This window comes from Neltuma alba, unplaced genomic scaffold, assembly GCF_004799145.2.
Source record: "Neltuma alba isolate B1F8T4 unplaced genomic scaffold, ASM479914v2 tig00011689_pilon, whole genome shotgun sequence".
In the NCBI taxonomy this organism is placed as follows: Eukaryota; Viridiplantae; Streptophyta; class Magnoliopsida; order Fabales; family Fabaceae; genus Neltuma; species Neltuma alba.
In genome coordinates, this window is record NW_021636328.1 from 69,765 (window position 1) to 95,681 (window position 25,917).

The following is a 25,917-nucleotide window of genomic DNA, read 5'->3' on the forward strand; positions in this document are numbered from 1 at the left end:
CCAGCATGACTCGATAAAAGTTAAAGCAGTATCAACTACCATGGTTGAGGGGGAATTAATGCTTTGGCCAGCATGGATTTTTATCATCCAAATTCTAATTCTAACTCCTATTGCGCTACCTTTCAACTCAAGGAAGGCGTGTTAGATGTCAAATCTCAAATGCTCCTCCCTTTCCTCTGCATTATATATATATATATGTATATATGTGCAGAGTATCTGATTCTGTCCGAGTCTCTCTTTCTCTCTTTTACTCTTTCCACCATCACCATGCCTATTTAATGACAAATACAATGCAAATTTCGAAGAGGTCCGTCTCGTTTCTCTCTGGCTTTTACCCCTTTACATACATTCACAATCTCATCGTTCCCCGCTCACCACTTTCTCTCGAGGTTCGTTCCGCCTTCTCCTACTTTTTTCACTTCATCCTCATTCGGTTTTTTCTCCGTCCCCGCTTTGTTTTACTTCCCATACCATGGTTTTCTTGTTCTTTAAGCTTTTGACTTTTCTTGGGCAGTTGCTCTGTTTGTGACCGTGGTGTAGATTGTTTTGGGACTCATTTCTCTTATTTTAGGCTTAATTAAAATAACAGGGTGATATGGTTGAGAATATTGCGAAGTACGAACTTGGATTACTCTTTGTTGATTAAGAAGTTGAAATTTTAGGTATTTCTTGGAGCGTGGCGTGTGGAATTCTTAAGAGTCGGAACAGAGTCCCGTGCATTGTGCACCGCAGTTGATTCACTGTAAAGGCAATAATCAGATATCGAGTTTTTTTTTTTTTTTTTTTTCCAAGCAAGGGGTTATTCCATAAGAAAATATGTTCGATAGACCATTTAGTTTTTTTTTATGTTTTTCGCATGCTCATCGTTTCTCCTGGTATTTAATCACAACTTATTAATGACAAGAGAAAATCAGGTTGTAGCGATGGCTAATATACCGAATTTGCGCGCGTGTGTGTGTGTTTCCCGGGTAAACGTACTAAATTTGTGTTGAATCATGAACCATCTGTTCACTTTATTTGTGAGAAAGATTGAACTTCAACGACCACCATGGCACATTTCTTCATGAATAAGAAAGTTTGATCATTTACTAATTATCTGTAATTTTCCATGAAGGCAGAAACTTTTTGCCTTAATTGTTCAATGTGGGCCTGTTTATGCACGCACGATTCTGCATCTCCAATGATTTGAAAACAATGAAGTAATAGCATGTTTTCATCTTGAATTTGGACAAATGTCCTATGTAATTTGCTCTTTTTCCTTGGGTTGGAATCCCATATCTAGATAGTTACAATCCACTTTCATTGATACATCATGCTGTCAAGGTGCGTATCCAAGTCATTCCTAATTACTGTTGGGATATATTTTTTGTGATTGCAGTTTTTCATATTCATTTTGTCAATCATATATCTATCTGAATGTAATCAGTTGCATATTCAATGGACAAGAGCCATGAAATCGGTGCGCAAGATCAAATACCAGTGCACTTGCCTGGCAATGGTAGTGGCGAAGACCCTTGCATCTGGTCATCATCTCCTGAACCTGAACAGAAAATTGAGATAGGCAAGCAGATCTTTTGCAATCGGTCACTGAATATGAAGAACATTGTTGCTGTGGGATTTGATATGGATTATACTCTTGCACAATATAAGCCTGAAACTTTTGAGACTCTTGCTTATCAAGGCACTGTTAAAAAGCTGGTTTCTGATTTGGGATACCCTAAAGAGGTTGGTTTGTCCATTCAATTGCCGCGTCTAATCAGTCTTTGCTATTCTTGTTCTTGCATTATTAATCTGCTAGTCTGTTGTGGTTCATGATATCCTCTTATGGTAATTACCATATACATCACTGCCTACATGAATTTTTTCTCCAACATAATATTTTGTGACCTTACAGGGATTTATGCATTATCACTTTCTTCATATGCATAAAGAATTCGTATCATGCTGTACTTGGCTTAAAGAAAGTTTATCTTCTGCAGTTGCTAAAGTGGTCATTTGACTGGAAGTACATGGTCAGGGGCTTGGTCCTCGACAAAAATAGAGGCAACATCTTGAAGGTTGAGGCTGAATTAGTTTCTTTTCTCCGCCACCTCCACATGAGAGAGAGATGAGATCTTTTTCATATGTATGTCTGATTGCTGGATTTCTGCTTATGCTTTTTAGATGGATCGCCACAAGTATGTGAAAGTAGCTTATCATGGATTTAAGGAATTGTCGAAAGAAGATAAAGTTGGGACCTATGGAAATACCTTAGTACGCAATTCTTTTGATGAGCCAGACTATGCTCTCATTGATACGCTCTTTTCACTGGCTGAAGCCTATTTGTTTGCCCAGCTGGTTGATTTTAAGGACAGTCATCCTGGAGAAATTCTAGGGCATGTTGAGTAAGTATTATTCTTGTTGCATAGTCAACCCTTGCATTTTTCATCTTAAGTGGGAGGCAACATTGGTTGTCTTTTAAAATGGGGTGTTTGTAAATTATCCCTCATTGATGATGTATGCTGTTAAACCTGCTTTTAACATGTTCAATGCAGTAGCTAGCTTGCTAATATGGTACCCTAGTAATAGTGTTTTGGTGAAATACAAGTATTTATTTATCTAGAGAGCAGGACAAGAATACTTTTGCACTAGGTTCTCTTGTTAGTTTTGAAATAAAGCCTAGGGCTCAAGTGTATGAAATGCCATTATTTGTGAAAAAATTGCATAGCCATTTGAACGAGCAACATATAAATTTATTCAGACTTCATTAAGTAGCCTGTCGATCGACATCATCATGATATAAAATTATAAATAGTCTTTTGTGCAATACCGCTTCAGTTATGCTCGCATGTATAAAGATGTTCGGGCTGCTGTGGACATGTGTCACAGGGACGGGACATTGAAGCAAATGGTAGCAAAAGATCCTAAAAGGTATGGGTAAACAAGAAATAGTGCCATAGTGAAGGGAAAATTTGGTTATTGTAGAAATACTAATTGTAAAAATTAAACAAAACAAAAGAGTTATTAATGAGACTAATTTAGGGGAAAATACTGCTGTTCCCGAGAAATGAGAACTGCTTTCCTGAATATCATATATCAACTGTGGATACTTGATGAACATTTTCTGTGCAAGATATATCAATGAAGACCCTTCAATCGTGCCCATTCTTCAAATGCTCAGAGCTTCTGGACGAGCTGTATTTTTGGTGACAAATAGGTAGTTATGGCTTTTCATCAGTTAATTAGGAAGAGAAGTTTGAAAAAATAACATTCCAACTGTTTTATGTTTATTTAATGATGGAACAAGATAGAGTATCCCATTGTTAATGAAACAAATCCATGTCCTTGCAATTAGGAATCCCTAAAACGTTAATACCTTGCAAAGCATCTAGTAAAGGGTTTGATCCCTGACAGTGTGTATAGAGAGGGTCTCATGATTAGCACTAAAACCTCTTCGGAAAGTCTATGGTGTGAGAGGATTAGTCACTGCTATCAACAGTGGATATTCTGAACTCAAATCGGAAAAAAAAAAATTTAATATTAAGATTGTAATTGCGAAGTTTTTCTAAAATTGTTGTTGGAAATTTGAATGAATTATCTCAGAATGTGTTCATGATACTGGCTCTCTCAAGAAAAAATTAACTAATATTTTACGCATACACATGTATCATTTGCAGTTTATGGGACTACACAAATATTGTCATGAATTTTCTCTGTGGATCCCCTGTGGTAGATGGCAGAACCAATTTTGGTTGGCTTCGATACTTTGATGTTGTCATCACGGGCAGGTCATGTTCATTTCTTAATGTCAAAATGTCTACTCTGTTGCAAAGCTTGTTCCGGCTTGATCCCAGCATCTGGAGCGAATTTCTGAATGCTCTTGACTCTTTCATTTAACTAATTGGCTTTGGCATTGTCCAATGGATTGTTTTTGCAGTTTCATTCAGCCAGGACATTCAAACATCAATTCTGTATCATCCAGTTCATTTATAAGCTACTTAGCTAGAAGCATCCATTAAAATTATTTCCATTTTGCAGTTTTTTCAAGCCTGAATAATCAATTTTTGGGCTTCCGCTTGCGTGCATTAACGTAACTTAGTTTCACCATAAACTGAACAAGTCTATTGTCGATGCAGTGCAAAGCCAAGCTTTTTCGATGAGGAAAATCGTGCCAACCTATTTGAGGTTGAGCCTGAAACTGGAATGTTAATTAATACGGATAATGGCTCTCCTATGCCTCAGGTAAGTGCGGCAGTACATTAAATCATTTTATTCTTTCCCATGACGATCCTTCTTTATAATCTGTCTTGCCTTTCTTGGAAAAGGTGGGTGATATCGCAGCAAGGTTATTGCCGGAAGACAAGGGTGCTCATAAGGTTTTCCAGGTATATTTGGACAGGTTTATGCTAAACAATTTGAAGAAGCTTATAAATACTTGGTCTGCATCATATTGTTTTATCGCTCAGCACATCACTATCAGAAAATTCAATATGATCATGAACTTCTGTTTTAGGGAGGCAGTGTTGGTCATTTGCATAAATTACTTTCAGTGGCCTCAAGCCCACAGGTGAATGTCTCTTCTTTTATGCCATTATCTGTAGGTTATACGATCAGATTATAGTAAGTTCTATTATAAATTATGTCGTCCTATAGATGGTGATCATTTTCATATCTAACCATTAAAGCTGTTGATTAAGGAATGTCAATACCTAGCAATGTTTCCTGAAACGTCATGTGCTCTGTCTGTGTAGGTTCTGTATGTTGGGGATCACATTTATGGAGATATATTACGCAGCAAAAAAGTTCTTGGTATATCATATAAATCCTCAATGCTTTCTTCTTAAAAATAGTTTCGCTTTGTCATAATTTTTTCACTATTGAGCTTTGGCATTTTGTTATGATTAGAAGTGTAAATTCCTGGGAGGAATATAGGGATACAGAGACAGGTAATATAACAGATGTTAAATTGCGTTAAGCTTTTACAACTTTGTCCGAGTGTTATATCTTGTATGGCGTTGGCCGGTTGCCTGAATCTTTCGGTTTTGTTATGCATATTCGTAGAATTTCCCTAAATGGTTTGATGATGTTGTGACTAAAAGCGTTTGATGTGTAGGATGGAGAACAATGCTTGTTGTCCCAGAACTTGAGAAGGAAGTCAAACTCCTCTGGGAATCAAGAAATACACGCAAGGTCCCGGCTTGTTATTTGACTTCCGATCGTCATCATCGTCTACCATATGATAATTATCTCTGCCTACTATTCTAAATTTTTAGTGAGGTTTGGTCTAGGGTTCTGATGGTCTTTTGCAGGAACTTCAATTCTTGAGGAGTGAGCGTGATCGCATTGAGGATGAAATACATCATTTGAAGTGGGCTCTCAAGTTAGTATAATTCTGAAATGTTTACTCCTTGCTTTTTAGCATTTGTCTGCAGTTTTATTAAATCACACTTGGTTGTTCAGATCCAAGAATCCAAATGACAACGCATATCCAAAAATACCTTCTGAACTTGATAAATTTGAGGTTAGGCCTCTTTTATTATGGCCTCGTGTCTGGCATGGCAGTTCAATATCTCATATAAATCACATGCGATATTTTTTACAGCTTGAAGGAGAGAAAGTGCGCTCAAATCATCAAGAAACTCAGAGGAAATTACACCAGAGGGTAATATTTATTTTTCGGTTTCTTATCTTTCTCGCAGTATGGTATAGTATGGCGATATATTCAGCGGTGTTATTTTTGTAATGGCTCTTTTTTGAGATGAGAAACCTCAACCGTTCTTGGTGAGCCATTGCAGTTCCATGAGGTATGGGGGCAGCTTATGAAAACCGGTTATCAGAACTCTCGTTTTGCTCATCAGGTAAAGGCCGACTTTCCCCATGAAAACCATTCTTGCCATGAGTTTTGATATAATCCTAATTAAAGAAAAACACTTACAGGCAAAGGTATGCTTAAACTGTCAGGCCAACGCATGAAGCATGTGTTGGTACTTGGCGAACTTGCACCATCAAATATCAATTCTGTGTGATATAGTGTTAAATGAACGGACAATTTTCAAATGATTGTTCAGATAGTAAGAGATTAAATTGATTTTTTTTTTAACTGTGTATGAGAGTCCTTGTCGTTGACTTGATGAGCATTCTGCAGGTTGAGAGATTTGCCTGTCTTTATACGAGCCATGTTTCAAACTTGGGATTGTACTCTCCAGACAAGTACTACAGAACCAGTGAGGACTTTATGCCGCATGAATTTAACATTGTAGCTTACGAGCCTCGGGACATGGAGGCTTAGGAAGCTGAAGCCTTCTCCCCTCCCCTTGCTTGTAAACATATAGCTGGGGTTTGAAAATCTGCTAGAGCTTGTAAAAGCTGGCTTGGTTATAGCTGTTGTACTTCTGGTCCAAAAAAAAAAAAAAAGTTATAGCTGTTGTACAGCATTACATCTGCTTTTTTTTTTTGGGGGGGCAAATATATATACAAACGGCCAACAATTGCTAGAAGATGAGGTGCAGTCCCGACGTTGCGACTGCGAGGAACTTCAGAATTTGGGACTTGCGCGTCAAACTGTGTCAAACGAATACCGATTACATATGGTGAAATGGAAATAATTAAAAGGAGGCCTTTAATCCTTTGCACCCCCAAACCAAACACACCCCCCCCCCCAAAAAAAAAAGCCAAAATATAAATAACTCCCCCCAACTCTAACTTTCTTACATACAATCTGCCTCATCTTTAAAAGTTTAAAAATCATACCTTTAATTTTTATTGTTTGATATTTAACCTTTTGCTGTTAAAATAACCATTAAACTTAATGGAACAGATGCCATATTATATTATTTAAAATTATTTGAAAGACGACTTGTAATTTTTATTATTTTATTAATTTATCCTAATTTAAAATTTATAATTACACTAAAGTATACTTTTGTAATTTTAATTAATGAAAACCCTAGTCCTATTCTCACCTAATTGTCTAGTTCTCTCAGCCTCCCCAAGTCAATGGTCCTCGCGGTTTTGCAACATTTCATTCATCTCCTAATCATCATCTTGATTTCAAAAATCATCTTCATCAAATTCTTCCTTTAAATCTAGATTTTTTGTTGTTGTGAAATTGCATTGTTTTCTTTTATGATACCATTATGTTGTTACTCTTCCTGGTAAAGGTATTCTAACCAATATGATTTTTTATACCTCACTGTCTGTTGTATTAAAACAGTAAAAACAAGACAAATTTTCTTGTTAAAAAAATACATCATTCAAGGCTCTCACTTGCCTATTAGAGTCTGTGGTTGGCGATCTAGATTCTGTTAGATGAGAAATCCACCACCCAATGCCTTTCCACAAAGCAAATATTGATATTTTTAGAACCTCGATATTTTTAGTTTTCTTCCATACCCCCCATTTTTTGAGCTGAGTTTTCTTCCATATCCCTTAGGTTGCTTTTTGGTGCCTGAGATTAATTCTTCGTTGTCTTCAAAATCAATGCTTGCGTGGAGGGAGAGTGCACATCGCCATGCCTAGGATTAATCAATTCTCATTTGGGTGTTCTTTCATATCCTACAATTTTAGAACCTTGCTAAAATCAAGACGTGGTGGGAATGGGGGTGGCCGAAAAAACAAAATGATCAGGCACTGGCAAGACTAGAATTAGGGATGATTATCGGTAGAGTTACAAAAACACCCTTTGTGTAGTTATGAGTTTTAATTTAGAAAAAATTAATACAATAATAAAAATTACATATCATTTTCCAAATAATTTTTAATAATATGATGTGGCATCTGTTCTGTTAAGTTTAACAGTCATTTTAACAGTAAGGGATTAAATATCAAACAATAAAAGTTGATGGTCTGATTTTTAAAATTTTAAAGATAGTATGTAAGAGAGCTAAAGTTAAAGAGAGTTATTTGTATTTTGGCCAAAAAAAATATGGAAAGTTCAGTAGTTTGCCTTCATTTTTTTTTTAAATTTTATTTTAGTAAATTCCCACCGCCCAACTCCTTTTTCCTTTTTTTAATTGAACTTATTCCGATAAATGACTTGTAACAAACTCAGAAATCACAATTAAGCACATCCTCAAACTCCCAAATCCCAATCAAACGCACTTTTACGCCGTCTAGGGTTGTGACCCTGTCAAATTGTAATGAATGACGTTTCGAACAGGAACTAGCTTCCGAAGAAGGGGAAAATAGCAGGCCCGTGATGATTCTTTTAACCGTACCGGTATTAAGTCGCTGTAGATCGTTAATTTTCAAAACTAAATTTGTGTTGCAGTGTCATTTATTAGCGGAAAAATAGTTACTCTTGAAGCGAGAAGAGGTTGATAGCGTGAGGAGTTCCTTTGTATAAGTAGCATGAATTGCATTGCCTAAACAACGGCGATCCGGAGAACAAGCTATACACGGAAAACCTACTCAGAGAACAATTACCAAATCCATCTTTCCCTCAATGCTCATCTCGCGTCTCCGGTTTCCACCTCTTGAATTTCCAATGGTTCAGGGAAAACTTCACTAGACAACCTTTTGTGGGAAGAAGAGTGATCATTTCCACCACTACTCTGAGACCCTACTCTTCCTGTTTGTTTAAAGCCACTGGCAGTAATACCCTCTCTGTTTGCAGTTGCAGTAGCACCCTCTGACGAGCTCTGTCTCCAGCTCCCAAAGAATGCCGTGCTCCAAGATCTCCTTGATGAAGTTGTTCTCAATCTAGCTGAGCTACTGTTATATTCTTCTCTCACTATCTTCAATGGATTTTCCAGTGCTTTTAGGACATACCCTATTGGAGGGCGTTTATAAGGCTTTGGGTTGAGGCACGATCTGGCCACAATTGCCATAGCCCACACCTCTTCCAATAGGTCCTCATCAACTATAAGAGATGGGTCTACTATTTTAGTCACCTGTTCCTTGTCATATGTGCTTATGTATGACAACGTTTGCTCTATCCACTCTCTGGTGCTGGCGTCATCTGTCTCGCTAATTCCAGGCTTACCGGTAACAAGCTCAAGTAAGACCTTCCCAAAAGAGTATACATCATCAGCACATGTTGCAGTTGACGAACCTGTTCATAATTTTACACCAAAGAGAGAATATTAGGTTGAAATTCAAATAAGTGCATGTTTCCTTTTGAATTAGATTCGGCAAAGTAAGCATGCAGATTGTGTTCTCGTGGATGAGCAGTTAGATGCGCCATGAATGTAACTAAAGTGACAACCTTAGCGAAGTTAAAACAAAATACTTACCAGGATTGTTTTGATCAAAAGATCTGCATGTCACAAAGAGAAAACAAAATGATTAAAATGAAGTATAAAGTAGTTTGAACACCAACAACAGATATAGGTTACTAAATTAACAGGAATTAACAAATCTATTGCCCGCATTTCGACAGAATTACTAATTACTAAATATATAAATTTATCAAATCATGCAAACTGCATTAATCAATTAAACAAGCTACGCTGAATTTCATTGGCATAAATAAATTAGACCGTAAGGGTTAAACGGCAAGGACGACATAATTTTCACCTACACACAAACAAGTTCCAGCAGGTGGGAAAAAAACTTATATTATTCCGAACATATCATTCTAGTCTTTAGGTACGTCCAAAACTCATGATTTTTTTATCAGTGTTCAAACCATTCAAGGCTTCAACAAGTGTAGAACTCATTGTGGCATTCCCACTTAATGTTCATTCAAATTCGATATTTATAAAGCCGCCATACTTAACAATCATGTGATATGACATTGTTTTGAGGTGAAATGCGATATGACATTGTTAACGAATTGAACACTTACCGTGACTTGCGAAATAACCTTGTGACGACACGCCGGTGAAGACTTCCTTGGGCAGTAACCTCGCTCAAACTTCCAAATCTGACTTCAAATTTATCATCAAGAAGTATACTACTTGCTTGGACATCTCTTCAAAAACCAAAAGTAAAATTAATTACAAGGCATAATCATATTTTGCCAATCATAATGAAGAGAGAATAATAAAATACTCGATACCCTGTAAGAGATTACACGTGGCAGTACCTATGGACAAGAGGAGGGCGGCAATCATGCAGGTAATGTAGACCTTCAGCAGCTCCTATTGCAATTTTCAATCTGGTGATCCAATCCAGGGACTGTTCTTTATCGTCTGAGCCACTCACTCTGTGCAAGCAAGTAGCCAAATCTCTATTTGGCATGTACTTGTAAACTAAAAATTTCTCACTCTCATTCTCCAAGCAGTGCCCCAGTAGCGGCACCAATCTTGTATGAGAAGCCTTGCTTAGCAGTTCCAATTCCAACATGAATGATTCTCTCTTGACTAAGTTCAAATCTACCCTTTTCACAACCACACTTACTTCACCTTCCAGGATTCCCCTGAAAATGTCACCGGAATGACCACGCTTGATGATATTAACTTCAGCAAAATTACCAGTCAAATGGAGCAATTGTTCATAACTAAATGATTCTCCCATGCCGCTGTCTAACATAAGATTCTTTGGGGGCACAGGACTTTCCCCTTCTTGAACGGATACCTCATTTGTTGCCCTTTTTTGAGTTTCAGTGCTATTACCACATTTTCCGAGAAGCAGTACTAAGACCAATACTAGAATCACAATAAACCCAAGTCCACCAAACGTGCCCGCCAAAATGAATATCACTCGTTTGTTTTTCCTGGACTCTGCTTCGGCCGAAGGCGACGCTGCTGGTTCTTGAGCACCAATAAAGATTAGGTTTCTCTTGGCATAAAACTGCGTACAATCTCTGGAATTCCTTTGTTTCGGACCCATTATAAGGCAATTTGTATCAAGAGTAATATTACTTAAGCCATGATCAGGCACCTTGCCTTGGAAATAATTACTGGACAAATCAATAATCCTAAATTTCGTAAACGAAGTATTAAGATATCCATAGAATAAATTGTTTGAGAGGTTGAAGATAGCACCGGTAGAACTAACATTTGGGACAAGCTTCGGCAGAGTGCCAGTAAGGCTGTTGCTGGATACATCAAGGACGGACAGGTGCCTCATTGACCACAATGCGGGAGGAAGAGAGCCATCAAAGGCATTCCTACCCAGAGATAGACTTTGTAGGGAAGTAAGTTGAGAAAACAAATCACCGCGCAACGACCCAGACAAAGAATTCTTGCTTAGATCAAGCTGAACTAACTGAGAAAGATTACGCAGTTGGTAAGGTAGCGGGGCAGTGAAGCCATTGTCGGAAAGATTCAAAAGCTGAAGCCTATTAAGATTACCAAGATAGGCCGGAACGGAACCAGATAAAAAATTAGAAGAGAGGTCAAGGCTTGTGAGATTGACCAGAGACGAGAAAGAGTTGGGCATTAATCCAGTGAGCGAATTTCCTGAGAGATTCAGAACCGATAAACTGGATAATTGTCCCAATGTGGAAGACATTCTCCCGGTGAGACTATTATCCGCCAGAATCAGAAACTTCAGCCCATTCAAATTCCCCAGAGACGGAGGAATGAGACCCGTGAGTGAGCAAGAGCTTAGATCGAGCCTTTGTAGTGTTCTCAGGCGCTGTCCGAACCAGTCAGGAATAGACCCATTGAGCAAGAACCCAGAAGCTTCGAATGACTCTAAGAGTGTGAAGTTGGCAAGAGAATCCACCGCGAAACGTGGATGGAGACGCCCGAATCGGGTTCGTCTTAAACCGGATAAGCTTATCCCAACGACTCGCCCGTTCTGGCACCGAACCCCGGTCCAGTTCCTGCACGGTTCCGCTTTTATGGGCCAGTACTTGCTACGAATCCCCAACGACGAGCGAAGCTGACGCAGCGCGAGCCTTTCGGTTCCGAAGCTGGAAGAAATTTGTCGAGCTAGACCAAACTGAATAAAGAGCAAGGCTAAAGCTGTCTTCAGTAATACTTGCCGTAATTCCATGGCTATGTTTGAGAAACTGAGGCTTCGTTTAATTATCTTCTTGTTGCTTCAGGGAGTTTCATCTTCTACCTCCGCAGCCACTTGACCTGTTGGCGAAGTTAACGTCTGTATGCATTTGCAACTGTTAATATAAATTGGCCAAACTTAGCATATATCCCAGGAAAGACTAATGAGAGAAATCATACTAATTTCGGAGCTATTTAAATTCTCACAGCCAATCGCTAGCTCTGATTCTGCATTGATGATGCTCTGCTGCCCCTTCTAAACTCTGATCCAATCCAAGGAAAGAATTTATTTTTCGAGAAAGATTTTAAAAAAATATTTATAGACATCAGCTACGATATTTGAAGAGGTAGGAAACTATAATTAAAGCGATGTCTGACTCTTTTAAGCCCTATAAACAGAGAAGGGGTGGGAAGAACATTAATGAGAGGGATGGGAGTGGGTGTGGCCAACCGCCGTAAGGCCTCTGAAGTACTAGTACTGAGTGAGTGTGAGAGGGTCATTTTCAAACTCACCGGACTTATTAATGAGCTTGGGAGGTGGTGAAGAACAGTGCTGGCTATCCCTTCAGGCTCTTTGAAAGTAGTGGCGTAGTTATGGTGACTCTGGCTTTTGCTTCTTGCCGGCTTGTAAAGAGACTCTGTTCCTCTCAGTTCGTTTGAGGCAGAAGGAAGGCGCGTTATGGCTTACTGGTGAGAGTCCAGTGATATACTGTGATTTATCAACTGTAAACTGTCTGATTCTCCGAGAAATTTCGCAGAATTAGACAATCAACCGAAGTTTGAACTTTCTTTCGGTGATTGTGCTTGAGGCTGCAGGTATCAAATAACGACTATGGAATTGTCTCTTCACTCAGCATCAAACCGCTTTTCCGCGTAGAATTTCCGAATAACGACTATGGAATCGTCATGGTTCAGTACAGACAAAAATCAGAACAGCAGCCTATAACTCGGTCCAACTTATGGATGCATATGAATGTCTTCATTTCTAGTATTAAGCGAATACCTTACTTTAAGGCCAGAGTTGATAAAACTATATTATCTTCTCCCACCTCAAGAACTGCACGTATAAAATACTTCAAAATCATAACGGTTTTTCAGCAAAATCATAGTATCATGGTGTATAAAAAAAGGATATCAGATCACCTTTTTTAAAAAAAATTTAAAACGTTTGGTTAAAAATTATTTAGAAAGTACTTTTGAATAGGTGAAAATTTCTTACTTTCATAAGGCCACGACTATTATCCAAATTAACTTTTGTAACCTACAGTTTCTTTTAAAAACCAAAAATGTTTGCACTATTATGGCTGCTTCTATTTAAATTTGGTTCTGATAATTTTTTATAAAACCAAACACATACTTAACATAACATTTGTAATCACAGCAATAACAAGCTTTATTTTACCAAGTGAGGTTGGTGACATGGATCATACAACGTTATTATACTCTATCAACAACCAAATTCTTATTTATATAGGTTATTAAGTCTTGGAAGATGTGATATGCCCCAATCCCTTACATAGGATTGGCTAATCTTATATAACGAGAAATTATTCATACTAAATATTCTTTAATGATTTTTCTCAATCCTAATCTTTACTTTTTATTTTTAATACTTCGTATCCAAACGTAACCAAAAGGTTCATATATTTGTAATCACAAGTGATGATCCCCGTCTCATACATGGTTGCAATTTATTACCTCTATACTTAATACAGAAATTAAATAACTAATTTGAGAATATTAAAAAAATATTTAATTTTGTTATTTGTCACAAATATATGTTAGTCTCTCTAAAATTATCTTCTTCAATCACATGCATTGAATGATTGAATTATCTTCTAATAAAAACTTTTTACAGTCAATAAATATATTTTGAAAAAATATGAGAGACAAATTGTTCAGAGATTTTATGCTCAGGATCAAATCTCATTCCCAAATAATTCTTATATTAGGAATTAAGGTGTATTAATTTACTTTCAACGTGCGACGTAACGGGATCGGCATGATCAGTGTATAAGCAAGCCATTTAATACGGTGTCACTGTCAATAGGCAGCTCTTCTGAGCAGTGTGAGTAAAACCCATCAAGTTGTGCTAGCAAATCTGATCCGATTATTTAAAAAAAAAAATTGAAAAGGGATCATATGCGATTTCATGATTATTTTGGACTGAGCTAAACCTACAGGAAAATCGGTTGTTCATCTTGTCTTTCACCATTATCTTAATTGTAGAGAAAAATAGTGGATAAAGGTAATTTTTATCATGCTTTCTTTGATTTTAAGTAGTTCATTTAACCAAAATTTTAATTTTTGTAATTAATTAATTAAGTTTTATATTCACAACCGGAATGATTTATAAAAGGAGATGATTTTGTAGTGAACGTTTGGATGTGTAAACAAGGTTGGTTATCGGAATAAATTAATTTTACTAAAAAATTTAGCTGGAGAAAGAGACGTCAGCTTTTGATATTTAGAGTTTTTTTTTTAATAACATATTCAGAGTTGAATTGGTCAAGCATCACCCACAGGTCCTATCAAACAATTAATAATTGCATGAGAGGCTTTGTTCCGAACAGTGAGTGTGAGGTAAATACGCGCGCTGACGACTAACGGACGTGGCAGATTCTCGCGCATCCCCTACGTGGACACACCCATCGATCCCTTGTCCATTCTTAGATCCTTAAATGATTCTTAGTTGTAGTATTTGCCTCACCTTCGTAGAGAAAACCCCCCCCAAAAAAAAAATTATATATATGCTACACATTTTTATGAAATAGTCATGAGTGATTTTTAATTTTTTTATAACTTGTTATGATTTTTGTTATATATTTATATACACCTCTCCTAAATATGGATAATAAACAAGTAGTTAAAATTAATTAAAAGTAATAAATATGATAAAAAAGAAATATATTTTTATTTTTAAATATGTTTTTGTAATAAATAAGAAAAATAATAAAAAAGAATGTGTAAAAAAACATAAGAAAGATTATTTCAGTGAGCAAGAATAAATAACTAAGAACAAAATTAAAAAAATTACATTAAATATTAAGAGAAACACCAAATTAAAGATTATAAAATGGATTGTATCTCTTTTTAAATTTAAAACTTATAAATAGAATCCGAAGTACTAATATATCATTATCGTTGATGTCATTAGTCAATATTTAGATCTCCCTCGTGACGTTGCAGGCATTCACAGCTGGCATAGTTATTATCTATCTCCCCTATTTATATATCCTACATAATACAAAAATAAATTATTTTGAAACCGCCTGATATTATAGAAAAGTACTGCCCCAATTTGAAGGGAAATACTATAGTACTTGTTTTGGTGTTTTTCGTTGTGATTGTTCTCGTTGCGAGAGACTAGAGTAAAAACTTAAAAAGCGACAATGTGGTCGAAATCTCAAGTCCAGACATCCTAGGCTCCACAATAACAACGATGTATGCAGGGTTTGGATTCCTTTTAAGGAGATGTTTCATAAAAGAACCTGATTTCAATTATTTTAAAAAGTCAAGATAACATCAATTATTGTTGTTGTTAAAAACATGGGTGTGAAAGTAAAAGTAGAGATGACACGTCAACATGGAGAAATGATGGGATCATGAGGCTCGCTGATTGCTCATGTGAAAGTAAAAGAGGGAAAAGGACAAGAAGAAAACGTGTGGAATATGGATGTAGTACCTGCATGTCGGCACCATTTGAAAAGACTTGTGTGTCCAGCACCAACAAGCAGCCATTGACTCAGTCTATGCCCATGCCTAGAGTTCCTAGAAACTTATTACTCCTCCGGTCCTAATTATAAGACCCAATTGACTTATTTAAAGAAATTAAGGAAGTAAGTTAAGTTGGTTATTTATAATAAATAAGTGTTGTCATTCCTAAAATATCCTTGCTAATTAAGTATATTGGTTAAAACTATCATTATTAGAAGGATTATCTTGGAAAAAAATGCATAAATATAAGAGACAAAATGGATTGGGTCTTATAATTAGAACCAAATAAAAAGTCAAATTGGGTCTTATAATAAGGACCGGAGGAGTATATTGTAAACAAGATCTTATAAATAAGATCGGAGGTAATATAAAGTAATGTAGCAGGATTAATACTAAGTCACCCTCCATCGTCTAATATTCAGTATATGTTACCTCCAGTTCCACAGCCCCTTGAGGTGACGCTAGCTGTGTGTTTCATCCATGCCTCAATTATTTTGGCCCTGATAGCCTCTCGTCGCCTTCCACGTCCTTCCTGCTTTTACTGTTTTACATTTCTCTTCCTCAGATCGCTCCACACACTTGCAGCCAACTCGAATCAAAACAACCGCTTATGGGTTATTATTTTTCCACTTAGCTCACGTTAACGTAAAATCTGAAAACAAGTCATATACAGTAATAATCACTTGCAAATAATAATGTATCTGTTATGTGAGATCTTGGGCTATCCTTTGTGTTGAAATTGATCTGTGGTTCATTGACAAAGATCATGCGGCTTTAATTATTTAAAACTACGAACTGGGTTGCCTCTCTTGCCATCTTTTCCTCTCATAAAAGCTTATCCGATGACCCCGTCGCTAATTAATTAGTATTCATATCATATGCATGAATGGTAGTGGCAGATAACGACAATTTGCTTAATTATCTCCGTTCTTTTCGAAGACGCTTTACATTAATAGATGCAAAAGACGCTCTGGGCTGCGACGAAGAAGATAGGCATTCATCGCTGTTGACTGAAAAGTCAACCAAAAGTTTCGCCCTGGCATGCAAGAATTGAAATAGTGGCGTCTTTATCGATCAGTTTGGCAATTGGGATGAGTCTAGAACGACTGCGAGGGCAAGAGCTTTTAATCAGTGGGGCCTCATTAATTGAGGCCCACCCTTACACTGACCAGCCCGGTAGTCACACTCCACCGCCTTGCTCCCAATCCTCATGACCTCAATAATTCATGCCAGTCCAAAAGTGTCCTCGCAATTTGCGCTGAGATTCTCATAGTTGTGAGTTGTTTGTAATTCTATTCTAAACCTCACCTCGCTGTAATTTAGTTTTTATAGTTTTAATTCGGTTGTAACTTAATTATTAAATCTTGATCTGATCTAATTCGGTTCTTATAATTTAGCTGTTTAAAGGATTTGCACTAGTCCCTATATTTTAGAAAATCAAATCATATATTTCATGAAACATAGATACTATGATTTTAAATGATTAATTAAAGCTACATAGAAAATAAGTTGCATAAAGTTAAAGTTCTGAATCCAAGATTTAATTGAGTTAAAACTATAAAATATTTTTTGCATTGAGTGAAAGTTTAATAATTGAGTCACAGTCGAGTAAAAAATTATAAGAACGAGAGAGATTAATTTTTCCTGGATATAATTAAGCTTTTGTTTCTTCAATTTACAAATATACCTATCTCTTAAGAGTGACGTAAACAAATGAAAAATAATATACCGAATCCCTTAAAACTTTTTACTGTAAAAATTTCTCATATCATGTTTTAAAAGTAGACAAAATAAAAGGACAGGCCACTTGTTGATTGCTAGAGTGCCCTATCACTTTCGGGGGCAAAAAACATTGAAAAGCTAGCTTGAATGAGCTGGAAATTGAGAAGAAAAGGCCAACTTGTTAATAGCAAGCCAATCTTTTATGCGTTGAACTTGTCAGCGAAATGGTTAGTTTGGATTACTTGCTGCCATAAGTTTCGTGAAGGTGAGGGTGATTAATGTACGCTGTCGATTGCCCGTGAGGCTGCTGTAAAAACGTGCTCTCGTCAAATCCTCTGGGCACAAGTTAGCGCCCCAAATTCCAATTTACTTTAAAGATGTTAAGCAATTTTTGGTGACTACCGCAGAGTACTTTTATGCTGTGTTTGGCTTTACGGGTGGAAAGAGATGGGAGGAATTTTAATCAAGAGAAAGGGAAGGGCTACAAAGGAGAGGGGAGGCAGGAGAAGGGAGGGAAGAGATTTTAATGATCTTTTGTTTGGATTGATTGGAGGGGAGGAAAGGAAGAAATTTTAATGATACCTTATTTTGTTCTATTAAAAAATTGATTATTTTAACTTCATAAAATTTAAATAAATTTTCTCATTTTTTTATTTTATCAAGATATAACTATACATATAATACAATTCACCAATTTTGATTTACAAGATACAGTCACACGCTTATAGGATATCAAAATAAAAAGTCGTGAGTGATAAATTTTAATCAGAGAAAAGACTTTGAAGGTGAAAGAAAATACCGACAACCTCTTGGAATTAGAAGAGGAGAAAAAAAAAAGTTCACAAATACTCACTAATTTCGGAGACAATTATCTTAACAACCTCTTACTAGATATTCAAAAGAATTCTCTTATGTAGAAATATTTACAACTGATTAGGGGTTAACAAATCGAAAGGATATATGAGAAATTAAAATATTATCTCTCATCTCCCCTCAAAAAAACCCCACTCTTAGAGGGGAGGTTAAAAAGAAAGAAGAAGAGAGTAGAGCCCATTTCCTCTTTAAAAAATATCTTAACCAAACAACAAGAGAGAACAACAGGAGAGAAGTAGGAATTGGATTCTCTTCACTACCCTTCCCATCCTCTTCCTTCCACCACCCTCATTTTCTCTTCACAACCATTGAATCAAAACTCCAATGGTCCAGATTTAATATTTTATAACATTTTATAAAAATAAATATTATGATAAAAAATAGATAAATAAATTTAAACTGTTAAAATCTAATCTGAACAATTCATAACTACAAATTGTTATTATAGAGCAAATTTTTTTTAATTTTTTATTACAATTGTAAACTGTTCAGACCAGATTTTAACAGTTTAAATTTATTTATTTATTTTTTTTATAAGATGTTAAATCTGGACCATTAGAATTTTGATCCAATAGTTGTGAAGAAAAAAGAAGGATAATGGAGGGGAAGAAGATGAGAAGATAGTGGAAAGAATCCAAATCCAGAGAAGTAACTCTCCTCCCTTTCTAAAAAATTATACCAACCAAATAAAAAGAGGAGAGCAACTTCCCTCCCCTCTGAAAACCGTACCAAATATAGTGTTAAATTTGACGCCGGCCATGCGTCAACCCTGTAAGAGAAGAGGTAAAGCAGTTCAAGCCTAAAGCTGCCCGGATTAGTACCTGCACACGGTGCTCTCTTCAGTTGTTGCTTTCACTCAATGTGAGGCAAATGAAACATTTATTATTGGTTGCCTTCGGCCGCCTACATTGTAAAATATTAATTATTCATGTACCATCATTATAAGAATTATTTAAAAAAATAAATAAATATAAGAGACAAAATAAATTAAAATTGTATATTTAAAACTAAGTTAAATATTAAATTAGTCTCTATATTAAATATCCGTATATCATCCAGACTCTAGAGAAAAAATCACAAGCAAGAAGTGAAGTACCTAAGTAATCAGAAATTTAAAATAACCGGAATACACGCCCACACACATACAACACACACACACACACACATTTATGAATCCACACCGTCCACTGTTCTGTTTCCCCACAATTTCAAATATCAGAATGCAGCACGAGAGGCAGATCATAAGACTAATTAAGTATTTCGCCCTTTATCCCGAAAAGCAGGGGGGAAAAAACGAAGCAAATTTTAAAACATAGACAGACGGATTTAATTTCAAATTGCTAGCGGTTGACAGCTAGTGGGTGGGAGACAACTGTGTCAGAAGCAGCTTGCGAGTTGCGATCTACGAGGATATACAAACAGCCCCTGATGAGAATGAGATGACATTTAAAAATGCAGAAGCAGAGACGGGGGCTTAGGAGAAAGCATGCATGTGAGAAACATCTAGAATACTGCTAGAAATAAAAATGAGGGAATAACTTTCTCGGACATGGGAAAGTCGGCGTGGATATCTCAGAAGTTAAGCGTAAACTTAATTCTCAAGATAAAACCCACGAGGATTTGCACTGCTTTGCTTGGCAAGCAACAGGCTAGCATGAGCAGCGAGTTCTTCACTCTCTCTAGTATAAAAAGGGGAACCATATGAAAGCCCTCTTCTGCTATAACATTGCAGCGTCAATGGCGTCAAGCTCCGGTGACTGGACGAGGAAGCAGAACGAAAGGTTCGAGAATGCATTGGCAATGTACGAGGAGGACGCCCCAGATCGATGGCAGAAGCTGGCAAGGGCGGTGGGAGGAAAGACGGAGGAAGAAGTGAAGAGGCATTATGAGAAACTTGTTCATGACCTCAGGCAGATTGAGGAAGGTCAGGTGCCTTTGCCCAATTACATAATCCCCAGCTATACCCTTCAATTGCAAGGATGAACACCAAAGGTGAATTAATCATTAGTTGCATTGTTTATTCTCCATTCTCACGGTTTCACAATGTTTATATGTTTGGGTCTGATGAAGCTTATGGTATTTGTTGATGGCCGAATAAAGGCTTTGAAACTGAAGTGTGGCGGCAGCAGAAGCAGCGACGGCGAAGATAACCAAAATGCATTGATTCACCTAAATGGTTTGCTCCTAATTAACTGATGAGGATATTCAAATCGCAAATGTCGTGATTTGGTTTCATTTTACATTTTTCTCTCTGTGCATGCGTGTGTGTTTTTGAAGTTTCAACGCCTTGGGATTCCCATAAATGTAAAGATCAGTTTCATGTTGCATGAGAAATCAAAAACATGCTAGCTGGTTGAGATATGGTAGAATATAAGGCATGTGATGACTTTCGGTTAAGCTTTCTCTTGGATCTGGATGTATATTCAAGATCGCATTTCCAAATTCGTAATGAATTATTCCATCGGGAGACCTGAACGGAATGTGGTGTTTGTAGTAGTTTAAAAAATTAAAAAATTAATTAAGTCAGTCCATTATAACAAATATACATCAACATTTCTAAACAATTTCCTTATTCATGTGCATTAAAACTGTCATTTAATGAAAATCCCTTATTATTAATAAGAATATTTTAGGAAAAAAAACACTGTAAGTAGATTGAATGAAATGGCTAGTAATATTAAACTAGTGTGTACATTAAGTGAGGGGTAGAATTTTTTAAAAAAATCATTCTGGTTTATATAATTCATACATTTTGCTTTCTGCCTAATTTATTTTTTTTAATGAAGATAAGTAAACAACAAAGGAAAAATATTATTAATTAATAATCAGCTGGGAAGAGTTCCTACAATAGATTTGAACTGCCTGTTCCTATATTGGACATGAACATATATACATATAAAATATCACTTGAAAATTGGCTTCACTTATGATGCAATTTTCTTGTTAATCGTTATCGATGTAAAATATAAAATTTATATTGAATTATATTATCAATAAAATTTCTCTGTTTTTTTTTATACAAAGGAAAGCAATAAAAAAAAGAAAAACCAAAGACTACCTTATGCCTTCAGAGGCTAAAAAAGCTGAAACACTATCAGGGCTTGGGATCAGAAACTGGGGTTATCATTGAGAGCTATCAATTGGATATTTGACTTTATTTTAAAGTAATTGTTATTTTGAATTTTTAAGAAAGTATTAGCTAATTTCATGATTAATCAATAAAATTTTTATTTTAATATTTTAGACATTATAATAAATAAAGATATTTCAGTAAAATATCATTATATTTTGTTAAAATTCAAATATATACTTCTCTGGTACTTAATGTAGATTTAATTAACTAATCTAAATAAATTAAGGATATTAATGAAATTAGTTAATCTGATAGTATGTCTTTTCTAAAATATTTTAAATGTCTTCTTTAATTTTTTTACTTTTTTTTCTACTTGATTATTATTGAAAGAATATTAATAGAATTAATTTGAAAAAAATTAATAAATATGAGAATTATGTTTATATATAAAATAAATATCAATTCTCTAATTAGATTTTATATTAAGAAATGGAGAAGTATTAGTTTTTTAATCAAAATGCAAAACTTCAAAGTGATTAATCATTCCAGAACGGAGGGAATCCTACTGTTAAGGTAGTTTAAAAAGACCGTGGGACAGTCGTGACTCGTTGTTAGAAGGCATTTTCTCCCGGAGAGTGGGGAGGAAATCACAAGAAAACTCGTATATTGATATTGAGTAGAGTATCGATATCGATATCGACTCGCAATTAACATTTAACAGTCACAAAGTTCCACGCTGGGGCTGGCTGTACCTGAATCTAGTATCTAGTGGCTGCGGCGCCCTGCTTCGTAGCTTTAGTTCCCGCTTATTTTTTCCCCCTTTGATTTCAACTCTGCTGATATACGTGAGAGCTTGCAATGGAAGCCGACGCTTCGTCATACAAGGTACACAAATTACAATCTAGGGTTCATGCCTTTCTTTCACTCCAATTGTTTCTGTTGTTGAATCGTTTCCCCCAAAACACATTATTGGCATTTTCCCTCTTTCCCCCTCTTTTCGTTCTAAGTTCAGCTTCTTTGTATCATGGTTAGTTTTTAATGAATTCATGATTCATCGAACCGTTGTTATTTTGACGTACTTTTGCTGTTTGCAGATTATATTGGGCTCATCCTCTATTGCACGCCGGAAGATATTGGCTGAAATGGGCTACCAATTCACGACAATGGTATATTCTTGCTTGGGTCTTTCGTGGACGAAATCTCCCTAGCTTTTAGAATTTGTGTTAATCCTCTTTTGCTTAGACCGCAGATATTGATGAGAAAAGCATCCGAAAGGAAACTCCTGAAGAGTTGGTCATGGCTTTAGCTGAAGCCAAGGTTTGTTTTGTATGCTAATATTTGTTGTTTGCTTCTGTGAAGTGAAATTACTTATAATACCTAATTCTTTGGCTGATATTTGATCCGTAGCTTATCGGTCTATAGATAGGGAGATTGTCATCCGAACAAAATTGAAGGAATCTTGATGCGAGTCAAATGTTGGATTAACAACAACAACAACATTATTATATTTTATTTTGTATAGGAGACCTTAAGGAGATATGTTACCCTAGCTTCCTGGAATCACCTGAATTAATGTTTCTTTCCTTTTTTCCTGTTTCTGCCTTGTTTTTTGCTTGTCCATTTTACCTTTACTTTAAGACCCTAATGGAAGAACGTGTTTAGATAAAGTATTCTCTGATTCTAAATGTGAATCACATGTCAGGCTGATGCCATCATCTCAAAACTCCAAACAACCAATAGTCAAGAGGCTGTTGATGAATCGACAATTTAATTGCAGCGGACACAGTATGTCTTTTTTCCTTCTCGTTGATGACCTTGGATTTAGTGTTGCAGCTATTAGGTTGGTTCTTCACCAAGGCCATTTATTATCAAGGATCCAAAATTTCCTTTTAGAGGACACATTGCATACCAGATTCTACTTAACTGAGCTTGCTTTTTTGGGGCATCCATCGTGGGGACACAAGTACTTCATTCTCTGTTGCATAATCATAAACCCAATGTCCTCTTGTTGACCTTATTATCGACGACTGATGGAAACCAGATTATACTGGCGCTAAAGTGTTCTTTTATTGAGTTGATATAACATATGATAGAAAAATATTACATTCAAAGGAACGGATGCACAACCAATCAGAATATAAACAAGAAAATAGAAGCTATAATGCAAAATAAAATGCTCCCCGACTTACTAGATGCTGGGACTCTCCCCAACTAGGTGAAATTCTTCCCTAACCTTCAGAATTGCACTGACACGTGCTACTTCCCTGAGAATGGAATGTAAATGGAAGATTAAGCAGTTTATTCATACCTTTTGGTTCTGATTCTGTATGTGTATCTGTTCCTTATGGTAAGTCAGTCGCATTTTTATATCCTGTTTCAGTGCTTGCATGGGTTTGCTTCTAATTTTTCTCTCGTTGTAGCTCTTATCTGATGATTTCATATGATAATTTACTTCTTGCAAAATGCTGTTCTTAGCCAGTTGTCCCGCAGCTAATCCTCAGGTGCTTACTTTAGCTTATGATAATTTTTACTTAGGCAGAAGCTATTTTAAAGAGGCTCCCCGTTGATGACCACATAAAGGATGCTGAGCCAACATTATTAATTACCTCTGATCAAGTACACATCATATCTTCTAATTAACTCTTTTCTGGATCTTCCTTGTACATGTTCTGCTTATCAATGTGCATAAATTATCATATCCTTGCGAATGGGATTTTCTAAAGGCGGAATTGCAATAATGCTATCATAAAACACCATCAGCAGTGTCATTGTGGCTAAAGAAGCCTTTGGCGGTTTTTTGGTGTCATAAAATACTAGGGTTATTAACAGCACAAAAATATTTAGACTGTTCAATTAATTTGTATATCCTGGCATCTTGGCTGCCAATCCTAACTAATCTCCATTTCAAGTGCCCAAACTTGCACTTCTGTGTGCTCTGTATCCTCATAAATAAAAGGCAACTGGTGACACCTCCTGCAACAGAAGAATTGCAACTTCCTTTTCTTTCTCTGAGGCAAGCTTGCATATGTCTAACATTTGCTGTTAAATGATTTGGAGGTGGTGGTCTATGAAGGCGTGATAAGGGAAAAGCCATCTAACAAAGAAGAAGCTCGACAATTCTTGAAAGGTTTGTGCAATGTTATCTTTGCTTCATTTATCAACAAGGAGAAAAAACCGCTTTTCTTCCAGCTCCCTCTTTCTCACTCACCTCCTCCTATGGTCTTATTTGGACTTCTAATCGCTCCTATAGATCTCTATTTTTAATGGTTCAATACATGTCTTCAGATTATTCTGGAAAGCATGCAGCAACTGTAGGGTCTGTGCTAGTTACAAACCTCAAAACAGGGTTCCGTAAAGGAGGATGGGATCGTGTGGAGGTATTGTTTGCTTCTAACTTTGCTTTTCTTTGTTCTTTTGGTTAATATTGTCTCAGTTTGCCCCCTAGTTTATCGTTTCAAAACCGATCTATTATTTCTCCTGTATATATATGAGACCAATTCCTGCCAAAAAAAATATTAACAGGAAAAGAATGCTCATTCTCTAGTGACTTGCTACTAATGATTCTTTGTTGGGGTCTCGGGGAACATGCAGTTAGTCACAGTTAATTGCTCGACATTGGAATAAATCTATAATGATTCCAGCTCACTATGTTTTGGAATAAAATTTTATAGATATGCTACATGAAAGTCAGTCGTTATTAAACGTGGCACGGTTGCTTTGGTTTCTACTCATTGCTTAAGCCAGCAAATGTTGGGTTCCCATTCGTTTGCTATTAGTTTCTACATAGATGCGCTCCTTTCCGTGTTCGCTACTCTATTTCTTACCCTATGTGGAAATGATTTTGTTTTGTGATTTACAGATATATTTCAATGAAATACCAGATGAGATCATCGAGAAGCTGGTAATGATTTCCTTATTACATTGCTTCGCTATCTTAAATTGCCGTACAAAATAGTTGATACCCACCTTTTTTTCCTTCCAGGTTGACGAGGGAGTGACACTCAACGTTGCTGGGGGTCTCATAATTGAGCATCCTTTAATATTACCATTAGTCAAAGAAGTGGTAGGTTGGCTCATCTTATGTGATTAGCAGTCACAATGCAAAATAATTTATGGCCATGGACGATAGTCGTGGCCCTGTCCTTGCAAGGATGAAGATTTTTGGTCGTCTCGCCTTCCTAATCTACTGTGGACTGGTTAATTCTAAGCGGTGGTATATATTTGCAGGTAGGGACAACGGATAGTGTGATGGGACTTCCCAAAGCTCTGACTGAAAATCTCTTAAAGCAGGCCGTGTAGCTGTCGCTGCCCTTGCGCCTTGGCAGACTAATTAATTTAAATGACATTAACCAAACTCTGCATTTTCTGAGAACAGTAACACTATTCTGCCGAAATGTCGTGGCTGTCATTTCTGGGCTGTTTCTGGCAAGATGGCCAGTTTGCACAATTGTTTTGTTTTGGTAACATCGACATTCGAGTTCTAATTTATCATATAATAACCAAATGATTTAGTTTGAGTAGACTAAAAGCATCTGTTAAGTTAGTATTTGTAATAAAATATATATTTTTTAAGAATACTCTTACTAAGCATGTGTGATTTAACATACATTACTATAATAATTATTTGAAAAAAAATAGATAAATATAAAAGACAGAATAAAT

General features: G+C 36.3%; 3 protein-coding genes across 11 annotated transcripts; 2 read left to right on the forward strand and 1 right to left on the reverse strand.

Annotated features, from left to right (window-relative positions):
- The first annotated feature begins 248 nt into the window (after positions 1 to 248).
- LOC114716817 (cytosolic purine 5'-nucleotidase) lies at positions 249 to 6,357 on the forward strand. 7 transcript variants are annotated; one of them, XR_003737661.1, is made up of 19 exons: positions 253 to 389; positions 663 to 748; positions 1,427 to 1,725; positions 1,980 to 2,057; positions 2,164 to 2,384; positions 2,818 to 2,910; positions 3,113 to 3,196; positions 3,657 to 3,767; positions 4,116 to 4,221; positions 4,305 to 4,364; positions 4,493 to 4,546; positions 4,731 to 4,788; positions 5,093 to 5,169; positions 5,289 to 5,359; positions 5,440 to 5,500; positions 5,582 to 5,641; positions 5,775 to 5,837; positions 5,917 to 6,050; positions 6,125 to 6,199. XR_003737661.1 is itself a non-coding variant. In XM_028901885.1 (18 exons), the coding sequence occupies exons 3-18, from the start codon at positions 1,438 to 1,440 to the stop codon at positions 6,266 to 6,268; spliced, it is 1,584 nt and encodes a 527-aa protein (XP_028757718.1). In that variant the 5' UTR covers positions 249 to 389; positions 663 to 748; positions 1,427 to 1,437; the 3' UTR covers positions 6,269 to 6,357. The 7 variants fall into 7 exon arrangements, 6 of the variants coding, with proteins under 6 accessions (XP_028757718.1, XP_028757719.1, XP_028757714.1 ...); XM_028901885.1 differs by lacking the exon at positions 5,917 to 6,050 and having other exon boundaries at positions 249 to 389; positions 2,869 to 2,910; positions 5,775 to 5,843; positions 6,125 to 6,357; XM_028901881.1 differs by lacking the exon at positions 5,917 to 6,050 and having other exon boundaries at positions 5,775 to 5,843; positions 6,125 to 6,357.
- A 1,931-nt stretch (positions 6,358 to 8,288) lies between these two features.
- Positions 8,289 to 12,866, reverse strand: LOC114716815 (probable LRR receptor-like serine/threonine-protein kinase At2g16250). Of its 3 annotated transcripts, none has more exons than XM_028901878.1 (6): positions 12,384 to 12,866; positions 12,078 to 12,133; positions 10,007 to 11,986; positions 9,767 to 9,892; positions 9,213 to 9,235; positions 8,289 to 9,031 (listed from the first exon to the last, which is right to left on the reverse strand). In XM_028901878.1, the coding sequence occupies exons 3-6, from the start codon at positions 11,863 to 11,865 to the stop codon at positions 8,427 to 8,429; spliced, it is 2,613 nt and encodes an 870-aa protein (XP_028757711.1). In that variant the 5' UTR covers positions 11,866 to 11,986; positions 12,078 to 12,133; positions 12,384 to 12,866; the 3' UTR covers positions 8,289 to 8,426. The 3 variants fall into 3 exon arrangements, with proteins under 3 accessions (XP_028757711.1, XP_028757710.1, XP_028757712.1); XM_028901877.1 differs by having other exon boundaries at positions 10,007 to 11,970; positions 12,051 to 12,133; XM_028901879.1 differs by lacking the exon at positions 12,078 to 12,133.
- Positions 12,867 to 21,880: 9,014 nt separating this feature from the next.
- Positions 21,881 to 25,702, forward strand: LOC114716822 (7-methyl-GTP pyrophosphatase). Its single transcript, XM_028901894.1, is given in 11 exon segments — positions 21,881 to 22,140; positions 22,350 to 22,421; positions 22,498 to 22,572; positions 22,958 to 23,018; positions 23,021 to 23,040; positions 23,791 to 23,871; positions 24,313 to 24,382; positions 24,541 to 24,632; positions 25,115 to 25,156; positions 25,238 to 25,318; positions 25,483 to 25,702. Coding segments are annotated over 11 exon segments (693 nt in total). The 5' UTR covers positions 21,881 to 22,113; the 3' UTR covers positions 25,555 to 25,702.
- Positions 25,703 to 25,917: the final 215 nt, after the last annotated feature.

Bases quoted from the DNA above. Each gene is read 5' to 3' on its own strand.
- LOC114716817 (XM_028901881.1), top strand. From the start codon at position 1,438: ATGGACAAGAGCCATGAAATCGGTGCGCAAGATCAAATACCAGTGCAC. The intron at 2,911-3,112 runs GTATGGGTAAAC...TTTCTGTGCAAG, and splicing joins GTAGCAAAAGATCCTAAAAG to ATATATCAATGAAGACCCTT. The intron at 5,642-5,774 runs GTAATATTTATT...GAGCCATTGCAG, and splicing joins AGAGGAAATTACACCAGAGG to TTCCATGAGGTATGGGGGCA.
- LOC114716815 (XM_028901879.1), bottom strand. From the start codon at position 11,865: ATGGAATTACGGCAAGTATTACTGAAGACAGCTTTAGCCTTGCTCTTT. The intron at 9,236-9,766 runs GTAAGTGTTCAA...TGTGACATGCAG, and splicing joins AGGTTATTTCGCAAGTCACG to ATCTTTTGATCAAAACAATC. The intron at 9,032-9,212 runs GTAAGTATTTTG...AATTATGAACAG, and splicing joins TTTTGATCAAAACAATCCTG to GTTCGTCAACTGCAACATGT.